Raw genomic sequence first — 20,788 nt, forward strand, 5'->3', positions numbered from 1 at the left:
CACCCCTGTAGAGGAGGAAGAGGGGCTGGAGCTTGGACTCAATCACCAGTGTTCAACGATTTAATCAAGCATGCCTACATAATAAGGCCTCCATAAAAATCCCTGAACTCCAGGGTTTAGAGAGCAGAGTTGGTGAACACGTGGAGGTGCTGGGAGGGTGGAGCCCCCAGAGGAGAGAGCACTGAAGCTCCAGGCCCTTTCTCCCATACCTTGCCCTGAGCATCTCCTCCATCTGGCTATTACCAAGTCGTACCCTTCTATAACAAACTGATAATCTAGTTGGTAAACTGTCTTCCTGTGAGCTGTTCTAGCAAGTTATCAAACTCGAAGAGAGGGTCATGGGAACCTCCAATTTATAGGCAGCTGGGCAGAAGCATGGGTGACAAGCTGGACTCGCAACTGGCCTCTTGAGTTGGGGGCTGCAGGACCGAGCCCTTAACCTGTAGGATCTGACACTAACTCCAGGTAGAGAGTGTCTAAATTGAATGAAATTTTAGGACACTTATTAGCTTGTGTTAAGAGTCCTGCTTGGTACAGAAAAAACACCCTCACACTTGGTGACCAGAAGTGAAGTTTTGAGTGTAGAATAGAGTTGAGAGAAGAAGAGTTTGTCCCTTACAACTACCATTGTTACTTATATAGTTTCCAGTCTTTCTTAAACAATAATATATCCATGTTTTTATCTTCTATAGTGAACATGTGTGTGTTTGTGCCTCACTACCTACCCTTCCAGTTACAGTGAAACCTCATTCCAAATCTCCTTTGAGGATCTACTGCTCCCTATTCTCAGTCCACATGACTAGTTTAGGGCTCCAATCCCAGTTCCAACACATGACTTAAGCCTAAGTAAATTTGTGCAATCTATTTGCAGACCACAAAGACTGGTTCCAAGATGGGCATGCAAACCCCATTCTACAAATGCGGTGAATCCAAGGGCTTAGGTAATAGCTACTAGGAAAAGAATTTCTCTTTCCGTTGGACTTTAACCTGGGTGGTATAAAGTGAGAGCACCTACAGCCTTCTTGATACTCAGAAGGGAAATCCTATTCCAGAAAGGTATTAACACAGGAAACAGATGAGAAAGAAATCAGGTCCTGCAAAACTGTCTAGGTTGTGTAACATGACTTAACCCAAGACAGTTCTAGCCCTGGACCCAGTTTTGGACTGATCATCTTTTCTTGTTTTTGTTTTTTGGTAAAGATTCCCACCTTATTTACATGGAAACACAAGAAAACCAAGAGAAGCAGAAGGGAAAAAAGTGCATCCAGCTGCTATTTAGGAGGATAAACTCAGGGAACAAAATTGGTACGAAAGATTTTTTTTTGGAAAATAATCTCTCTACTCTCTCTCTTTCTCCCTCTCTCTCTCTCTCTATAAATATAATACACATACATATATACACACACATACATATAAAAAACAGTGTTATTTTCATGAAATTAGCATATATTTATCAATTGCTTTAGCCAAGCTTTTATATATAACTTCATATTTCCTATCAAAACAAAAATAAACTCATAAGAGCAGAAATAATTTTAAAAATTTTATTTATGCTCAAAATATAAAAACATGGGAATGTGAGTAAATAATGCTATCTTAAAATGTAACAGTGATATCCTTTTCCCCACAATTGTATTATATTAATCAAAGTAGGGTCACTTTTCGTCACTAACAAAGTGCTTAAAATTATAATATTACTGATTTAGTACTCTACTAAAGATAAAACATTCAAATATAAATATTTTAATGTTTTAAATAATGCATATTAAAATTTAATATTGTGTATAAAATATAGAAAGTTTATTTGTCAATTATACCTCAATAAAGATGAAAATTTTAAATAAAAATATAGAAACATATTTCTAAAATATTCAGAACCTTTTCACCTAGCTCACATACCTGTGTTCATATCAAATGTCCAGGCAGGTATGTGATCCCCTGCACTTATACCATTTGTACGTAGAAGTGGGAGAGAAATTTGAATAGAGCCATCCACCTTTAATTCTTTTCCTCCAGAATATATTTTCACACATATTGCTGCAAGAGGAGTCAGTTCATTGCCTTCAAAACCTAAAAACAGAAGACAGTTCATTAAAATCATATGTAAAACACAAACTGTAGTTGTGTATTAACAACAGACTAATATGGGCCTAAAATATCTAGTTCCTCTATTTCACCCAGGGTTATCCATTTTAATATCAAATAGATACTGGATTCTACTTAAGGATTTTTAAAGTATATAATATATCATAAATAAATGCTATACTTATGTAACATTGACAAATCAGTATGAGCCTGAAGATCAAATTCTCTCTGAGTCCTCTGATTTAAGGTCACTGGAATCTAATTCAATGTTTTTAAAAACCTACAAAACCAACAGGAAGGCTGCCTCTCTGAGGGGGAGACATTTGAGCAGTGGCCAAATGAGAAGGTGCCATCCATGCAGAGACCTCAGAGAAGAGCCTTCCAGGCAGAGGAAACCAGCACAAAGCTCCCAAATCGGAAGTGATCTTGGCATGTGTAAGAAAGAAAGAAGCCTGGAGGTCAGAGAGAGATGGAAATAGCATAGCGCCTTGGAGGCCATCGAAAGGAATCCTTATTATCGCTGCCACCGAATCTGGTATATGTCTTCAGTTATCAGACAGGGCAACCACTGGCTTATTGGAAATTTTCTGTTAAATGTAAGAGAATTAACCTTTGCAAACGTCCTGAAACTCTAACCATAAGGTAAGCAAAATAATGCCATACGTATTCTGTAGACTAGTTGCACTGGTCAGTAATGCACTGTAAAAAGTACTATGTAATCTGTAAGTAATTATAATCTCTTCTATCAAACTATTTATAAAGCCAGCTGGCTTTCTTAACTCCACCCCTCAGTTCTATACAGTCGGTGGCGTCACATAGTGAATGCAGCTGAAACTGATGAAATCAGCATCCCACCATTTGGGATAAGGCCAACTCAAAGAAGAAAGAAAAAAGAGTCTGCAAAACAATGAGGAGGAAACTTTCACAAAGAATTTTCATACTCGTAGAGCTCTAGAACTGTACAATCCAGTAGAGTAGCCAGAAGCGCATGCAGCAATTTAAATTTAAATGAAATGAGCAACACAGTTTCTCAGTGCACTGGTTATGTGTCAAGAGCTCAACAGCCACATGTGGCTCAGCAGCTACCAGACGGGGCAGAGCAGAAATTCCCATTTGTCAGCACAGCTCTAGAACTTTGAAAATGTTAGCAGTTCTAGAACTTTGAAAATGTTAGCAGCATTCTCAGGACAATTGAAATGTTTAATGAATAATCTCAAAAGCAGGGGGTAGAGGAACGCTGAAGGGCACAGCACACTATGACTCCTTCCCACTGAATCTAATGAGTGTTGTTCATAAAAACCCTCCAATGCACCGTGAGCTTCATTTGCAATAGTGTATATATCGGTACCATTCTTGTGATGTTTTTATTTTGAAAGCATCCTGTAACTTACAACTGGAAAACTTTGGCAGGTATCTTAGATTGGCTTCCTCAAGAAGCAAACCCTGAAATAACAATATGGAGGAAGCACCCACCACTGAGGGACTGGAGGAGTAACACAGAAGAAGGAAGCCAACACAGGATGTGTTAATGAACAGGTGTGTATGCGTTATGTGCTCTTTATCTGTCATTGGTTGAGAGCTTGCCCCTTGTGAGGGCCAAGTCTGCATCCTGGACCAGGGAATGCCCTTAGGCAGAGTCGCAGTAGGAAACATAGGCTTGTAACAGAAGACAGGGTCATGTGGCTGGGGTATCAACAGCATCAGCTACAGCAAGTTAGGAAAAAAAAGAAAAAAAAAGCCTATCTAACCATAACATCTATATGCTTATTACTCTAATTTCTGACTACTCCCCAAACGATATGGACCAAAAATTTGACTCAAGGGAAACCATAAAAATTACATATTGTCTGAGGTGATTTTAAAAACAGTGGAATAAACAGAAGTTAAAAAAAAAAAATTGCCAGGGGACGTTCAAGATGGCGGAGGAGTTAAGATGTGGAGATCACCTTCCTCCCCACAAATACATCAAAAATACATCTACATGTATGTAACAACTCGTACAGAACACCTACTGATGCTGGCAGAAGACCTCAGACTTCCCAAAAGGGAAGAAACTGCCCACGTACCTGGCCGTGTAGCTAACAGGGTCTTGGTGATCTGTCCGGGTGTCAGGCCTGAGCCTCTGAGGTGGGAGAGCCAAGTTCAGGACATTGGTCCACCAGAGACCTCCTGGCCCAGCCTCATGTAATATCAATCAGCAGGCGCTCTCCCAGAGATCTCCATCTTAACGCTAAGACCCAGCTCCACTCAATGACCAGCAAGCTCCAGTGCTGAACTCCCCATGCCAAACAACTAGCCAGACAGAAACACAACCACACCCATTAGCAGAGATGCTGCCTAAAATCATAATAAGTTCACAGACACCCCATAACACACCACCGGACACAGTCTTGCCCACCAGAAAGACAAGATCCAGCCTCATCCACCAGAACACAGGCACCAGTCCCCTCCACCAGGAAGCCTACACAACCCACTGAACCAACCTTACCCACGGGGGGAAGACACCAAAAACAATGGGAACTACAAACCTGCAGCCTGTGAAAAGGAGACCCCAAACACAGTAAGATAAGCAAAAGGAGAAGACAGAGAAATACACAGCAGATGAAGGAGCAAGGTTAAAACCCACCAGACCAAACAAATGAAGATGAAATAGGCAGTCTACCTGAAAAAGAATATAGAGTAATGACAGTAAAGATGATCCAAAATCTTGGAAGTAGAATGGAGAAAATACAAGAAACGTTTAACAAGGACCTAGAAGAACTAAAGAGCAAACAAACAGTGATGAACAACACAATAAATGAAATTAAAAATTCTCTAGAAGGAATCAATAGCAGAATAACTGAGGCAGAAGAAAGGATAAGTGACTTGGAAGATAAAATAGTGGAAATAACTACCACAGAGAAGAATAAAGAAGGAAAAGAATTGAGGACAGTCTCAGAGACCTCTGGGACAACAATAAATGCACCAACATTCGAATTGTAGGGGTCCCAGAAGAAGAGAAAAAGAAAGGGACTAAGAAAATATTTGAAGAGATTATGGTTGAAAACTTCCCTAATATAGGAAAGAAAATAGTCAATCAAGTCCAGGAAGCACAGAGAGTCCCATACAGGATAAATCCAAGGAGAAATGCACCAAGAGACATATTAATCAAACTATCAAAAAATTAATACACAGAAAAAATATTAAATGCAGCAAGGGAAAAACAACAAATAACATACAAGGGAATCCCCATAAGGTTAACAGCTGAGCTTTCAGCAGAAACTCTGCAAGCCAGAAGGGAGTGGCAGTACGTATTTAAAGTGATGAAAGGGAAAAACCTACAACCAAGATTACTCTACCCAGCAAGGATCTCATTCAGATGCGACAGAGAAATTAAAACCTAAGAGAATTCACCACCAACAAAACAGCTTTACAACAAATGCTAAAGGAACTTCTCTAGGCAGGAAACACAAGAGAGGAAAAGACCTACAATAACAAACCTAAAACAATTAAAATGGTAATAGGAACATACACATCAATAATTACCTTAAATGTAAATGGATTAAATGCTCCAACCAAATGACACAGACTGGCTGAATGGATGCAAAAACAAGACCCGTATGTATGCTGTCTAGAAGAGACCCATTTCAGACCTAGGGACACATACAGACTGAAAGTGAGGGGATGGAAAAAGATATTCCATGCAAATGGAAATCAGAAGAAAGCTGGAGTAGCAATTCTCATATCAGACAAAATAGACTTTAAAACAAAGACTATTACAAGAGACAAAGAAGGACACTGCATAATGATCAAGGGATCAATCCAGGAAGAAGATATAACAATTGTAAATATTTATGCACCCAACATAGGAGCACCTCAATATATAAGGCAAATACTAACAGCCATAAAAGGGGAAATTGACAGTAACACAATCATAGTAGGGGACTTTAACACCCCACTTTCACCAATGGATAGATCATCCAAAATGAAAATAAATAAGGAAACACAAGCTTTAAATTATATATTAAACAAGATGGACTTAATTGTTATTTATAGGACATTCTATCCAAAAACAACAGAATACACTTTCTTCTCAAGTGCTCATGGGACATTCTCCAGGGTAGATCACATCTTGGGTCACAAATCAAGCCCTGGTAAATTTAAGAAAATTGAAATTGTATCAAGTATCTTTTCTGACCACAATGCTATGAGACTAGATATCAATTACAGGAAAAGATCTGTAAAAAATATAAACACATGGAGGCTAAACAATATGTTATTAAATAACCAAGAGATCATAGTACGGAAGAAATCAAAGAGGAAATCAAAACATACCTAGAAACAAATGACAATAAAAACATGATGACCGAAAACCTATGGGATGGAGCAAAAGCAGGTCTAAGAGGGAAGTTTATAGCAATACAATCCAACCTCGAGAAACAAGAAAAATCTCAAATAAACAACCTAACCTTACACCTAAAGCAAGTACAGAAAGAAGAACAAAAAAACCCCAAAGTTAACAGAAGAAATCATAAAGATCATATCATAAATAAATGAAAAAGAAATGAAGGAAACGATAGCAAAGATCAATAAAACTAAAAGCTGGTTCTTTGAGAAGATAAACAAAATTGATAAACCATTAGCCAGACTCATCAAGGAAAAAAGGGAGAAGACTCAAATCAACAGACTTAGAAATGAAAAGGAGAAGTAACAACTGACACTGCAGAAATACAAAGGATCATGAGAGATTAATGCACGCAACTAATTATATGCCAATAAAATGGACAACCTGGAAGAAATGGACAAATTCTTAGAAAAGCACAACCTTCCGAGACTGAATCAGGAAGAAATAGAAAATATAAACAGACCAATCACAATTGGTCTGAAATTGAAACTGTGATTAAAAATCTTCCAACAAACAAAAGCCCAGGGCCAGATGGCTTCACAGGGGAATTCTATCAAACATCATAGAAGAGTTAACACCTGTTCTTCTCAAACTCTTCCAAAATATAGCAGAGGGAGGAACACTCCCAAACTCATTCTGTGAGGCCACCATCACCCTGATACCAAAACCAGACAAGGATGTCACAAAGAAAGAAAACTACAGGCCAATATCACTGATGAACATAGATGCAAAAATCCTCAACAAAGTACTAGCAAACAGAATACAACAGAACATTAAAAGGATCATACACCATGATCAAGTGGGGTTTATCCCAGGAATGCAAGGATTCTTCAATATATGCAAATCAATCAATGTGATACACCATATTAACAAACTGAAGGAGAAAAACCATATGATCATCTCAATAGATGCAGAAAAAGCTTTCAACAAAATTCAACACCGATTTATGATTAAAAAAACCCTCCAGAAAGTAGGCATAGAGGGAACTTACCTCAACATAATAAAGGCCATATATGACAAACGCACAGCCAACATCGTTCTCAATGGTGAAAAACTGAAAGCATTTCCACTAAGATCAGGAACAAGACAAGGTTGCCCACTCTCACTACTATTATTCAACATAGTTTTGGAAGTTCAAGCCACAGCAACCAGAGAAGAAAAAGAAATGAAAGGAATACAAATCGGAAAGGAAGAAGTAAAACTGTCACTGTTTGCAGATGACATGATACCATACATAGAGAATCCCAAAGATGCTACCAGAACACTACTAGAGCAATCAATGAATTTGGTAAAGTAGCAGGATACAAAATTAATACACAGAAATCTCCTGCATTCCTACACACTAATGATGAAAAATCTGAAAGAGAAATTAAGGAAACACTCCCATTTACCACTGCAACAAAATACCTAGGAATAAGCCTACCTAAGTAAACAAAAGACCTGTATGCAGAAAACTATAAGACACTGATGAAAGAAATTAAAGATAATACCAACAAATGGAGAGATATACCATGTTCTTGGATTGCAAGAGTCAACATTGTGAAAATGACTCTACTACCCAAAGCAATCTACAGATTCAATGCAATCCCTATCAAACTATCAATGGCATTTTTCACAGAACTAGAACAAAAAATTTCACAATTTGTATGGAAACATAAAAGACCCCCAATAGCCAAAGCAATCTTGAGAAAGAGTATCAGAGCTGGAGGATTCAGGCTCCCTGACTTCAGACTATACTACAAAGCTACAGTAATCCGCATAGTATGGTACTGGCACAGAAACAGAAAGATAGATCAATGGAACAGGATAGAAAGCCCAGAGATAAAGCCACGCACATATGGTCACCTTATCTCGGATAAAGGAGGCAAGAATATACAATGGAGATAGACAACTTCTTCAATAAGTGGTGCTGGGAAAACTGGACAGCTACATGTAAAAGAATGAAATTAGAACACTCCCTAACACCATACACAAAAATAAACTCAAAATGGATTAAAGACCTAAATGTAAGGTCAGACACTATCAAACTCTTAAGAGGAAAACATAGGCAGAACAATTCATGACATAAATCACAGCAAGGTCCTTTTTGACCCACCTCCTAGAGAAATGGAAATAAAAACAAAAATAAATGGGACCTAATGAAACTTAAAAGCTTTTTCACAGCAAAGGAAAGCATAAACAAGACCAAAAGACAACCCTCAGAATGGGAGAAAATATTTGCAAATGAAGTAACTGACAAAGGATTATTCCCCACAATTTACAAGCAGCTCATGCAGCTCAATATCAAAAAAACAAACAACCCAATCCAAAAATGGGCTGAAGACCTAAATCATTTCTCCAAAGAAGATATACAGATTGCCAACAAACACATGAAAGGATGCTCAACATCACTAATCATGAGAGAAATGCAAATCAAAACTACAATGAAGTTTCAGCTCACACCGGTCAGAATGCCCATCATCAAAAAATCTACAAATGATATATGCTGGAGAGGGTGTGGAGAAAAAGTAACCCTCTTGCACTGTTGGTGGGAATGTAAATTGATACAGCCACTGTGGAGAACAGTATGGAGGTTCCTTAAAAAACTAAAAATAGAACTATCATACAACCCAGCAATCCCACTACTGGGCATATACCCTGAGAAAACCATAATTCAAAAAGAGTCATGTAGCACAATGTTCACTGCAGCACTACTTACAATAGCCAGGACATGGAAGCAACCCAAGTGTTCATTGACAGATGAATGGATAAAGAAGATGTGGTGCATATATACAATGGAATATTACTCAGCCATAGAAAGAAATGAAATTGAGTTATTTGTAGTGAGGTGGATGGACCTAGAAACTGTCATACAGAGTGAAGTAAGTCAGAAAGAGTAAAACAAATATTGTATGCTAACACATATATATGGAATCTAAAAAAAAAAAAAAAAAGGTTCTGAAGAACCTAGGGGCAGGACAGGAATAAAGACACAGACGTAGAGAATGGACTGAGGACATGGGGAGGGGGAAGGGCCAAGTGAGAGAGTGGCATGGACATATATACACTACCAAAGGTAAAAGAGATAGCTAGTGAGAAGCAGCCGCATAGCACAGGGAGATCAGCTCAGTGCTTTGTGTCCACTTAGAGGGGTGGGATAGGGAGGGTGGGAGGGAGAAGCAAGAGGGAGGGGATATGGGGATATATGTATATGTATAGCTGGTTCACTTTGTTGTGCAGCAGAAACTAGCAAACCATTGTGAAGCAATTATACTCCAATAAAGATGTTAAAAAAATAACCTTGTAAAGTTTTAGCAAAATACACTGTAACTCAAAGTGAAAAAATAATAATAAAAAAATAAAAACAGTGGAGTTTGTTAATTGCAACAACTGGTAGAAATGGTAGAACAAGTGTGGATGTACAGAGGGAAGATACAGTTTTTACAGGTGTCATTCATAAGTTAATTGTTAAATAAAGTGTAAGATTCCATCATCTTCGTAATGTAGGTCATGACAGCCTTATGTAAGTGTACTAGTGCTGCTGAATATAAAAAGTACTTTTCAATATTACCGTTTTACTCAGAGTATATCAAATATATTTGAAAAGAAAAATTTCCAGTTGCTTACTCTAATCTATAAACTTTTTTATATCTAACAATTATTGACACTGCTGATCAATTTGGTAAGAATGAATAGGTCAAATTATAATATATATGTAAACTTCTTAATCAAATTTCCACTTTCAATATTTTTTAATTTGCAAAATTATACAATAATCATTACTATTTTCTATACCTTGATTACCTCCTTTGGATAAAAATATCCTGTAAATTAAACTCTCTATTAATTTGAAATAATGTATGCAGAAGACTGGTATAATCTTTCATTGGATCAAAGGGACTGCCTATAAACACTTTAATAACTATATTTATGTTTCAAAAGTGACATGTCTCCTCCAAAGCTTAAATGAATTTCAGACATCTAAATAAATAGTACTTGATGAGAGATTTATGTGCTGTTTTTATAAATAGATTAGATTATAAAAAATTAGAAAATACCTGACTTATTGAGAGTAATTCCAGTCGTATACAGAAAATTATCCACTGTCAAAAACTGTTGTAGGACTGTAAGGTAGCCTGTAACGTTGCTAATGTGATGGCTGTTGGGTAGTCTAATTAAGGCTTTTGAAAACTGAACACTTGGTTGAGATTTGGCATCTGGAAAAAGGAAACCTCATTAGCAAATAGACAAAACAAATGCATATTAAGCACAGCACTATTGGTCAGGACATTTTACTCTAAGTGAACCAGTTATTTCTAAAACATTACTGACATCTCCTAATTATAATTATTATTTTATATTCAGATCTGAATAAATAAGAAATGCCCCTTTCTTTAGATCATACAAGGCACCTTTAGCCTAGAGAGTGCTTGATTCGCTTGCCCAGAATTTCTTCACCCTTTGAGTTTCACTTCTAGGGAACCACACATTGACCCATGTGGTTCACTTGGGGTTTCATTTCTGTAACAAGAGTAGAGGTAATGGTGCATGCCAGAATGGGCTGAAACCAATCAAAAGCATCTCATTATCCTGTTGGCCACAGTGATTTGTTGAACTATGGGACTTGTGACAACCACAGTTAATGAGATGCAAAGTGAGTTTTGCTTGGACTTCTAGGGGAAAAGACCTTCTATTCCCCACTAGATTTTATGTGAGCAGATATATGTCTGGGAGTTGCAAAAGCCATCTTGTGACCAAAAATGAGAGCTCCTTTGAAAATGAGACAATATTTAAGGACCGGAGAGTTGAGAAACAGAAAGAGTAAAACTAGTTCTCAATTATTTCAACTGAAGCCCTGATCAAGTCATGTCTAAAGGTGGTCCCATCCCTACACTTATCAATCATTTGAGCAATAAATAAGTGCTTCCTTTGGGCTTAAACTAGTTTCGGGTTGGGTTTTCAGCAACTTGCAACAGAAAGTATCTTTGATGATAAGCCATATACTTAAGTGGGTAGGTTTCTGCATCAGGCAATTAAACATGCATTAAAAGCTTTTCAAATGCCAGGCATTCAATTTATAAATATTATCTCATGTAAATAACTTTGAATTGACTATCCTCTAATTTATCGAGAACCCAAGGACAATATTGATTTTTTTCTGTATTCAGCAGATCTTTAACAATTCAAGGGTCAACTCATATCATTAAAACTAAAAATTATCAGAAACAATCAGTTAAGTTCTTAGGACGAAAAAAGTATCCATTTTTAAAGAGTTACATGACAATAAAAAATAAACTATACACTGACTGAGAATTATCTTACATTGTTTTATTTATCATTTATGTATGAAGCTAGAAAAATGGTACCTGGAAAATAAACAGTTAAGGGATATAAAGAAAAAAAACAACACATCTATATTATCCTTGTTAAATTGCTTTAAGGGAACAATGTAATACCTTTTGATCCCTTACAGGTACTATCTACAACTTACTTTTTAAAAATGTGTGGCTTAATTATGATGAAAATCCAAACTTCTTTACAACTGAAAACATGTACACTAAAGGAAATGTCTAACTGAACTTCTCTAAGGTTTTACACATTTCTGAAGTTCCCAATTTTTGCTGCTCCTTTTACTACAAATATATTTACACACAGGCCTAACACATTTTTCACTACACAAAATGAACAACTTCCTGATAAAATCTTAGAAGGAAAAATATTAACGTTTTCTGGAAGTTAAGAAGTGAGGATGCGCACTTTCCTAAGGAAAGATTTAACATCATCAGAAACATCCATCCTTTCTTGGTTGGCCTCACCAGTAGGTCAACTCTTAGGGAAATGAGGCAGTAAAAGGAATTCCAGAGGGCTCACAGTGTTCTCACAGAGATGGGCACGTGGCATGTGCAGTGCCACCCAGACAGACGAGAGCTCACCACTGCTTTGTACAGTGGCAAAGGAGTGGTACATGAACACGCTCACGCTGACCCTTTTCATATAACCCAGCAGAAATTACAATTTGTGATGGGGTTTGAAGAATCCAGGAAGGAGTAGGATGTGTCAAGATAAAACCAAAACAAACAAATGAAGCAGGACTGTGGAGAACCTGATTTCACTAAGGTCCCAGCAGTGTACAATGTGGCCTCTCTCTGCAAACATGTACTTCCTATTTACTTTCCACCTTTCATACTCAACGCTACATCCACCCATTCTGCCATGCACCGGCAAACTCAGTGCAAGAGTAAGAGATTCTACTGCCTTGCTCAGTAAATTACTCTAAGATTAATCAAGCCCTAGTTAATTTTTTCCAAATGATAGTGTTAGGCTTTCTTTTTTAATACATTAGGACTAAATAAGATAAGCTTCTGAAGATGAAGAGAACTTCAAAAACAGTTCTTTTTACCATGACTCTTGTATTAGACTTTGAGGTTTTCTGCCTTTACCAGTCATTCTTATTATGCTTTAGTTCTCAACATTAATTTCCCAAAAGAAAAAAAAGGCCAATTATTGTCATTTATAGAGGTTTTACATAATATGCAGTTAAGAGTCACAAAATGCTGGGACTAGTTAAGGGGGTAAGGAGGTGAGGTAAGGATAAAACTGTCATCTTCGTGGTTGGTAAAGCAGAGCTGGAGGACACAGCTTGAATTAGACCCCAAATCACGCTTCCCGTATTCCTGCCCTTGGGATATGTGAGTGGGGCAAATCATGTCTGCCAAGCAGATACTTAACTCCCCAGCCTCAGACCCTTCCCACACAGGCAGCAAGATTAATGTCAGAGGCAGGAATGAAGGTGGCCTGCAAACTAGAAAGCCCCAGAGATCTGAGTCCTTTTCCCAATTTCACCAACCACTAAAGCTCAGTGAGAGATGTGATTTGGAAAGCAGTTCAGGGACTCTTTCCAGTACTTGTGCAAGTCAGATGTTCTACTGGGGGTGGCTAAAATGGTAAAAGAGAGAATGATTCCCACTACACACACACACACACACACACAAATGCTATAGTTTGATAGTGAAATAAGAATCAGTTCAGATCAACTTATAGTCAGTACTAATCATCCCTGATCAACTTAGATTTTTCCCACCTTATAATCAACACTGATCCACTGGTGAAGAAGTACAGTTATACAATATAGTCACAATATAGTCTCTTTACTTACTAGCTAAGTAAGAAGTGGTGTACTTACCAGCTAATTTTCCAGTAATTAAAACAGTGTCTTCAAATAGCCATATATTTGCTTGGCTTTGCGGGAACAGTGAAAGTGTAACTGATGAATATACTGTGAAATATAGCATAATTAGGATATTTTATTAGACATGGGGGGGAAAACTGGGACAAATATAGTTCTGCTCTGGCAGGTCCTAAAATTGTGGGGAAAAAGAAGTTCTGTGATGGGAAAAGCAATTCAAAACAAAGGAAGAATGCATGTATAATATGATGGAGGAAAAAAAGGAACATAATAAAGTGAGACGATTTGGCATCACTATTTTACTAATTTTTAAAAATTTTATAAGTAGTTTGTACCAAGGTGACTAATAATGTTCTCTAACTAACCCCAGATATATTTGGTCAAGTTAAATGCTTAAACAACCCTCTGCTATTTTCTCTATATAATCGTTACTTATTTCCTTCTTATACTGAATAATTTTTAAGCCGTTTTTTCCTGGCCCCATGATTCAAGGTTCTCTCAGATGGGGAGTATATCCACTCTTCTTTTTTAACTTCCCATACAAAGGTGCAGTGCTCTTCTTCACAGTGTGGTTCGCCAAACAGACTGTGCTTTGCCAAAGGAAGAAACAGTTTAACACATAAAATGATCCAGAGGCAACCTTTAGTAGTAGGGAGGATGGGGCTGGACCCGCCTACAAGAGTAGGCACCTGAAATGCCTGGTGGGATGAGTAAGTGCAGATCCCCTGAAAGATAACTAAATTCTTTCAAGATCCGGAACAAGAGGCAGGGACAAAAGACCATCGTTTTATAAGCAACACCAAATCAAACAACCTGACCAATCCTGCAAAAGAAAAATAAGTTCTGAGGCATCACCTAGAGTTCAAGTTCTCACTGACCTCTCTCCTCCATGCAATGCAAGTAAATATCAACAGAAATGATACAATACCCCTAAATCACTTAAGAAAGGATAAAACACACTTGCATGAGAATACTTTTAAAATTTGGAGATATTTCAAAGAGCTGTAAAGGAAATACGGAAAAGACAGGATAAAATATTAAAAGTATACAATGATGTATGGGTGGATGTAAAATAATATACTTGTTTCTTAAGTAGGAATAGAGGACTACCAAATGAAAGTAATTTTAATTGAGAATACACTAACATTTAGATGGATTGTTAGACGTATTAGATTGGAGAGGAGGTGGTTAGGGTAGTAGCTTGGACCCGAGATGATTGTATCCCATATTTGGATACTTTCTTAGTCCCAGGTAGGTTAAAAAGGGCTTTTCTATTAAACCTGAGGAGAATCTTTCAGAAAGTCACTTAAACTTAGATTCAGATTTCCTTTGAGTTTAAAAAATGTTTCTGATTATAAACGGGATATATATCCACTCTGGAAAAGTTGAGAAACACAGAAAAGGAAAGAAGAAAATGATGGTCATCACAATACCACCATAGAGACAACCACTATTAGTATTTCAGTGTAGCTCTTCCTGGATTTTTCCTGTGATTTTGTTTTTAAAAAGAGGGAGTATGATATTGTATACAGAATATTTTCACCCTGCTTTTTCACTTAAAATAATATTGTAAGCATTTCTGTTCCTCAATAGAAACTTTCATAACATTTTCAAGGTCACATATTTCTTAAAGTATCAAGATTCACTTAACCACTACACTGTACAATACTGTATATTTAGATTGTTTCCATTTTCACTATTACAAAATAATATTTGACTCAACATCCTTGTGCATAGATATCTGTCCACTTTATTTGTATGTTTGTTTTTAGGATATATTCCCAGCAGTCAATGATGATGAAGATTTCGAAGACGCTGACACACACATTTCAAAGTTGTTATCCAGATAACACTGCCGACTTCTCCCACCAGCAGTGTTTGAGGATGGCCGTCTTGCCCAGCTTGTCAATATTGAGTATGTCCACTTTTAAAAAATGTTTCTAAAGTGAAAAAATCTAAGAAATGTGTATTTTGGAGGCGTACTTGGATTATTAGGAAGGTAAAATATTTTATCGTATTTACTAATCATTTGTATTTCCTGTTTTGAAAACTAAGTCATGATTTTATCCATTCACCTTATTTAGGCAGGGCCTTGGTTTTTTACTGATGTGTATGAATTCTTAACACATTAAGGATATCATTCCTTATTATTTCATATATTTTTTTTTACTACTTTTTAAAATTATGGGGAAATCTACCTTTTATGACATCTTTCATTGCTTTTCGGTTTAAAAAGACCATCCTAAAAAAATAAGATAGTTTATTAAATTTAATATAATTTAATTTTCCATATTTTAACTTTTTGAGCAATATATTTTGGAATATGGATTCAAATTAATTTACTCCAAATAGTTAACCAAAGTATCCCAATATTACTTATTGAATATTCAGGTTTTTCCTCTATGATTTATGATTCCTATCATAGATTATATTTTTTATGCCTACTAGTATCTGATTTGTACCACATTACAAATCATAGCACAATATCACTTAATTCTGTAGCTATATATTTTAGTTATCTGGAATGGCAAATTGCCTCTAGTAAATCGTCTTTTAAAACAAGATTTCAGGTATTTTGACACATCTGTTCTTTAAGGGTTATTTTGCCAAGTGTTTTGTTAATGCATTAAATCTATAAATTAATCTGGGAAGAATTCAAATCTTTACAATATTCAAGCTAAGAAAAAATATTTTTCCAGTTTCTGGTGTTTTAGTTGATCTGGTTTTTTTTTTAGGTCTATCAGTAACATTTGGTAGTTTTATTTTCCCTCCCCACAGTTACTTCACTTTTTTTTGTAGGTTTCCCTGCATATTTTGTTTGTTCTTGTTGTTCTGAGAGGGATTTCTTTTCATTATTTTTCCTAATTGGTTATTACTTCTGGTATATAAGAACATGTATTGATTTGTAGCAATACTAATTTGTAGTTTTCCAGGGATATGATCATAACCAGAAAAAATGGTTTTGATTCTTCCTTCCTAATAGCTATTCCCTTTTTTATCTGTTAATATCTTTTTGCTCTGATAATAACTTCTACTACAATGTAAAATAATATAGACATCTGTGTTTAGTTTCTTATTTTAGTAGGATCACCTCTAATATTTTACAGTTAAGTATGATTTTGAGATACCTAAGGATATCTTTGTGGTCCTAGTTTTTAAAGAGTGTGTTCTTGGTTAGGCATGAATGGTGAACTTATAAAATGCATTTCAGGCAACATTTCAGGCAATTGTTGATATTATCACATATTAGTTCTAATTTGTTCTACTAATATGATACATAAAATTAATGAAGTTTGACATCCTTATAGTTCTGCAAAGAAGAAAAATCCTACTTGGTCTTGACAGTATCCTATATTTAAATAATGGTGAAATTCTTTTCTGTATTGTTTAGGAATTTTACATTTAGAGTTATAAGTATGACTGGTCAATAGAGAGGTGTGTGTATATGAGAGACAGTATGCACACATGAGGGCATTTAATTTTGTATTACCTTTGTTAGGTCTCAGAATCAAGGCTGTACTGATTCGGTAAAATGATCTGGGGCACTTTTCCTTATAGCCTTTGAAGTTATTTTTACCCAGAACATTTTACCCATGGTTATTAATCTACCTCATCTAAAATCAATATACCATTTATATTATCACAAAATTGTTTGTTTTATTGGATTTTTAAGATTATTGCCAAATTTTTTGATAATTTTTATGATTTTTAAAGCTTTTATGTATTTTTATCTTTTATTTCCCTCATTTTTGTTTAAATTAGCTAGATGTATGTATAATTTACTTCAAAGAACTAACACTTTGTCAATTATTTCTTTATATTTTTCTAATATATGCCAATCTACTTCAATCTTTTTATTTCCTTTTTCCCATTTTAGTTGGTTTCTTCTTTATTTTTCTCACTTTTGTTGAATGAATAGTTGTACTTAATTTCTGTCTTTAAAAAAATTTAAAGCATTTGAGACCATGAAGTCACCTCAAATACATCCTTATCTGGATTTTCCAGTCATTTTATTACAATTTTATTCACATGAGTCTTATTAAATTATCTAATTCATTTTTCATTTTCTTTCTCATTCTAAATTTAAATAGTTCAGGAATTTAAATGTTTCCATTATGAAACTAAATAAAATATCTAAAACCTAACAACAAGAACCACCACAATAAAAAATAAAATTTTTAGAAAGATTGACTACCTAATGTATCATCCTTCCAGTCAATCAGACTTGTATTCTGGTACCTTGTATGGCCAATTTTCCCAGTATTCAATTAGTTATAATCACTCCTACCAATTTTTTTCCAGCTTTATTGAGATATAATTGACAGCTAACATCATGTAAGTTTAAGGTGTACAATGTGATGATTTGATATATGTTTTTATATTGTGAAATGATTGCCACAATAATTAATAATTCTTTCTCCAGTATGCCTCTTGTACTCTCACCTCTCCTTTCCATTTCCTTTCTTACATCAGGCTACTGTCCAGCAGCACAACCACAGCTTCATAGCCAGGCTCCCTGAATCCATTTTAGCCCTGCTGTTGCCCTGTTCTTTATACACTGTAAATTCAGTTTCTAAACAACTTACTTTCATGTGCTCAAGAATCTACAAGAACTGTTTTATTATTCGTCACGTAAATCTACACTGTTCATCTTATCTTTTGAGACTGTCCTTTAATTATCTGGCCCTTTACTTTACTTTGGGCCAGATAATTTACTTTACTTTACTATCCTGCTTCTAACTAATTCTTTGGGCATGCCACACCCCTCTCCGCCACCTGCAGACAAGCTTTGTGACAGAGCAGAGCTGTAGCTCGGGATTCCTTCAAGCTTCTGTAGAAGGAAAAAGACCTTCATGTTTTCTTCAAACTGGCACGCCTTTCTAACCTCCTTATATTGGCTTCACATAGTCTCATTTTCGGTTTATCAGAACAAGAGAAAAAAATCATTTACATTTAGTGAAAGCAAAACATTGTTTAACTGCTTACTTGGCATTCTTCCAGTCTTCCAAGGCAGAGGTGTCAACACATAGCCATCTTTGTAAGCAATAATGGTTAGGCTGAGTCCTAACTTGTAGGGTACTCTTATCAACACTGCTCCATTGTTTCTAGTTACTGTGGAATTTGTCTTCGTGTGGTTTACAAACACTTCTACAACTGCTTGACTCAGGTACTGACGACTGATGATGTCATTCACCTGGACCTTCAGCATAAATACAGACACTGGAAGAGAAAAAGAAAATCGCAGCACGTTATATCCTAGAAAGCGTATGTCACTATACTTTAAAATGTCATTTAAGGCACCTGAACCAACAGTACAAAACTGTTGAAAAATTTAGGAAATACATACACATGGATGGATAGGAAGAGATGTTAAACATTCCAACAAATTCATTATTCTCCCTAAAACTGAATAAATTTGAATTTATTATTAATACGGCGCAGGATTATCACTCCATTTTCTCTGCCATTTAGAAGAAGAAGGGAGAACAGTGAATAATGGAAAGAGTTTCTGGCTTTAGGAAAATAATTTTTACTTTATGTTACTAATTTCTAATATTATCAAGTTATATAGATTTAATACTAATTTAAACTACAGTCAAAGGTCTTAGAATAAAATGCCATCTCACCAAACCCATTAGTGCATGGCTAGCTCCTTTATTTTGTTCTGTTGTCTGGAAAGCAGGGGATGTGTTTTAGTTCCAAATTACAAAATATCAAAACAGAATCTCAGATGCACCTAGAGAATATTATGCTTAGTGAAATAAGTCAGAAAGATAAATACTGTGATGTCACTTATATGTGGAATCTAAAAAATAACACTAATGTATATGCAAAACAAACACATTCACAGACATAGAAAATAAACTTAAGGTAATCAAAAGGGAGAGGGAAGGGGGAGGGACAAATTAGGGGTATAGGGTTAACAGATACAAACTACTATCTATAAAATAGATAAGCAACAAGAAGGTATTGTATAGCATAAGGAATTATAGCCGTTACTTTGTAATAACCTATAATGGAACATAATCTGCAAAAATACTGAATCACTATGCTGTATACCTGAAACTAATATTGTAGATCAACTATACTTAAGTTAAAAAAAACCCTTTTTCTAAAATATAAAAAAACATGATCCATTAAATATATAGATACAACATGTGAAAATAATAAAGTCAAGAAAATAAGAATTAAAGCTTTTTCTACTTAAACCTCCAGCCTTATAGATCTTGACAATGTGTCCATGCATTTACCAATGATAATGTCTGGCTACAAAAGAACTTTTACCATCATGGAAATGCCTTTGCAAAGCCTGTATCATAACACCTTTGCTAAAGATGCCTTATCTTCTACCATAATGGGCTCTGCAGCCAGTCAAGGTCCATCTCTGCCATTCCCTAGACATGTGACTTTGGGTGAGTTACTCACCTCTCGGTCCATTTGCTCATCTGTAAAATCAGGAGATAGCAACTATTTTGAGCTAGTAAAATAAAATAATGCAAATAATGTGCTCAGTACAGTGTTTGGTTGTCACATCTAATGTTAGTATCGTTATTTATAACAAAAATTATTACTTCACAACTGGAGACCACTTCATAAACATGAGTACTTCAATAAGAAACATCTCATAAGGATTAATTATGCTGTTATGCATTTGTGTAAACAAACCCATTTTTTAAAAAGAATTTTTAGCAAGAACATCACGTCAGGTAAAAAATCCTAGTCAACAATGATTGAGTTGCAATATTGCTACAAAACTTTTGTCACACCGTATCTATTTTTTGTTAAGATAAGCTAGACTTTAAATTGCTTTTGACCATACAAAGACATTTTAAATACAAATAGAACCACTGTAACTGCCCAGTCCTAGGAAAGGTACCATTCAGCAAGTTATAAAATAGTCCTTATCCTTTTAAGAATCAAAAAATGAGGTTAAATGTTATCCAAACACAATTCTTTACATATTCAGACACAAACATATTTTTCATATATTTCCTCATACATGATAATAATTAACTCTAATAAGAACTAAAATGTGTTGGCGGTTAATGAACCAGGCATTGTGTTAATTTTTAAGTGCATCATTCCATTTTCTCTTCAAGACATCCCCATTAGATAGATAACGACTGTCTTCATTTCATATATTGGTAACTGCA

The 20,788-nt window shown here is 35.7% G+C and overlaps 1 protein-coding gene across 1 annotated transcript in view; it reads right to left on the reverse strand.

The window, feature by feature from the left end:
- The window catches only part of FAM171B (family with sequence similarity 171 member B), a 66,205-nt gene that overhangs the window by 11,723 nt on the left and 33,694 nt on the right, over positions 1 to 20,788 (reverse strand). Inside the window, exons 2-5 of the mRNA XM_060152488.1 lie at positions 18,621 to 18,854; positions 13,632 to 13,724; positions 10,507 to 10,665; positions 1,900 to 2,070 (exon numbers count right to left, since the gene is read on the reverse strand). Coding sequence (XP_060008471.1) covers positions 1,900 to 2,070; positions 10,507 to 10,665; positions 13,632 to 13,724; positions 18,621 to 18,854 — 657 coding nt within the window. The remainder of the gene's footprint in view (positions 1 to 1,899; positions 2,071 to 10,506; positions 10,666 to 13,631; positions 13,725 to 18,620; positions 18,855 to 20,788) is intronic.

Source organism: Lagenorhynchus albirostris, chromosome 6 (assembly GCF_949774975.1).
Source record: "Lagenorhynchus albirostris chromosome 6, mLagAlb1.1, whole genome shotgun sequence".
NCBI classification, from domain to species: domain Eukaryota; kingdom Metazoa; phylum Chordata; class Mammalia; order Artiodactyla; family Delphinidae; genus Lagenorhynchus; species Lagenorhynchus albirostris.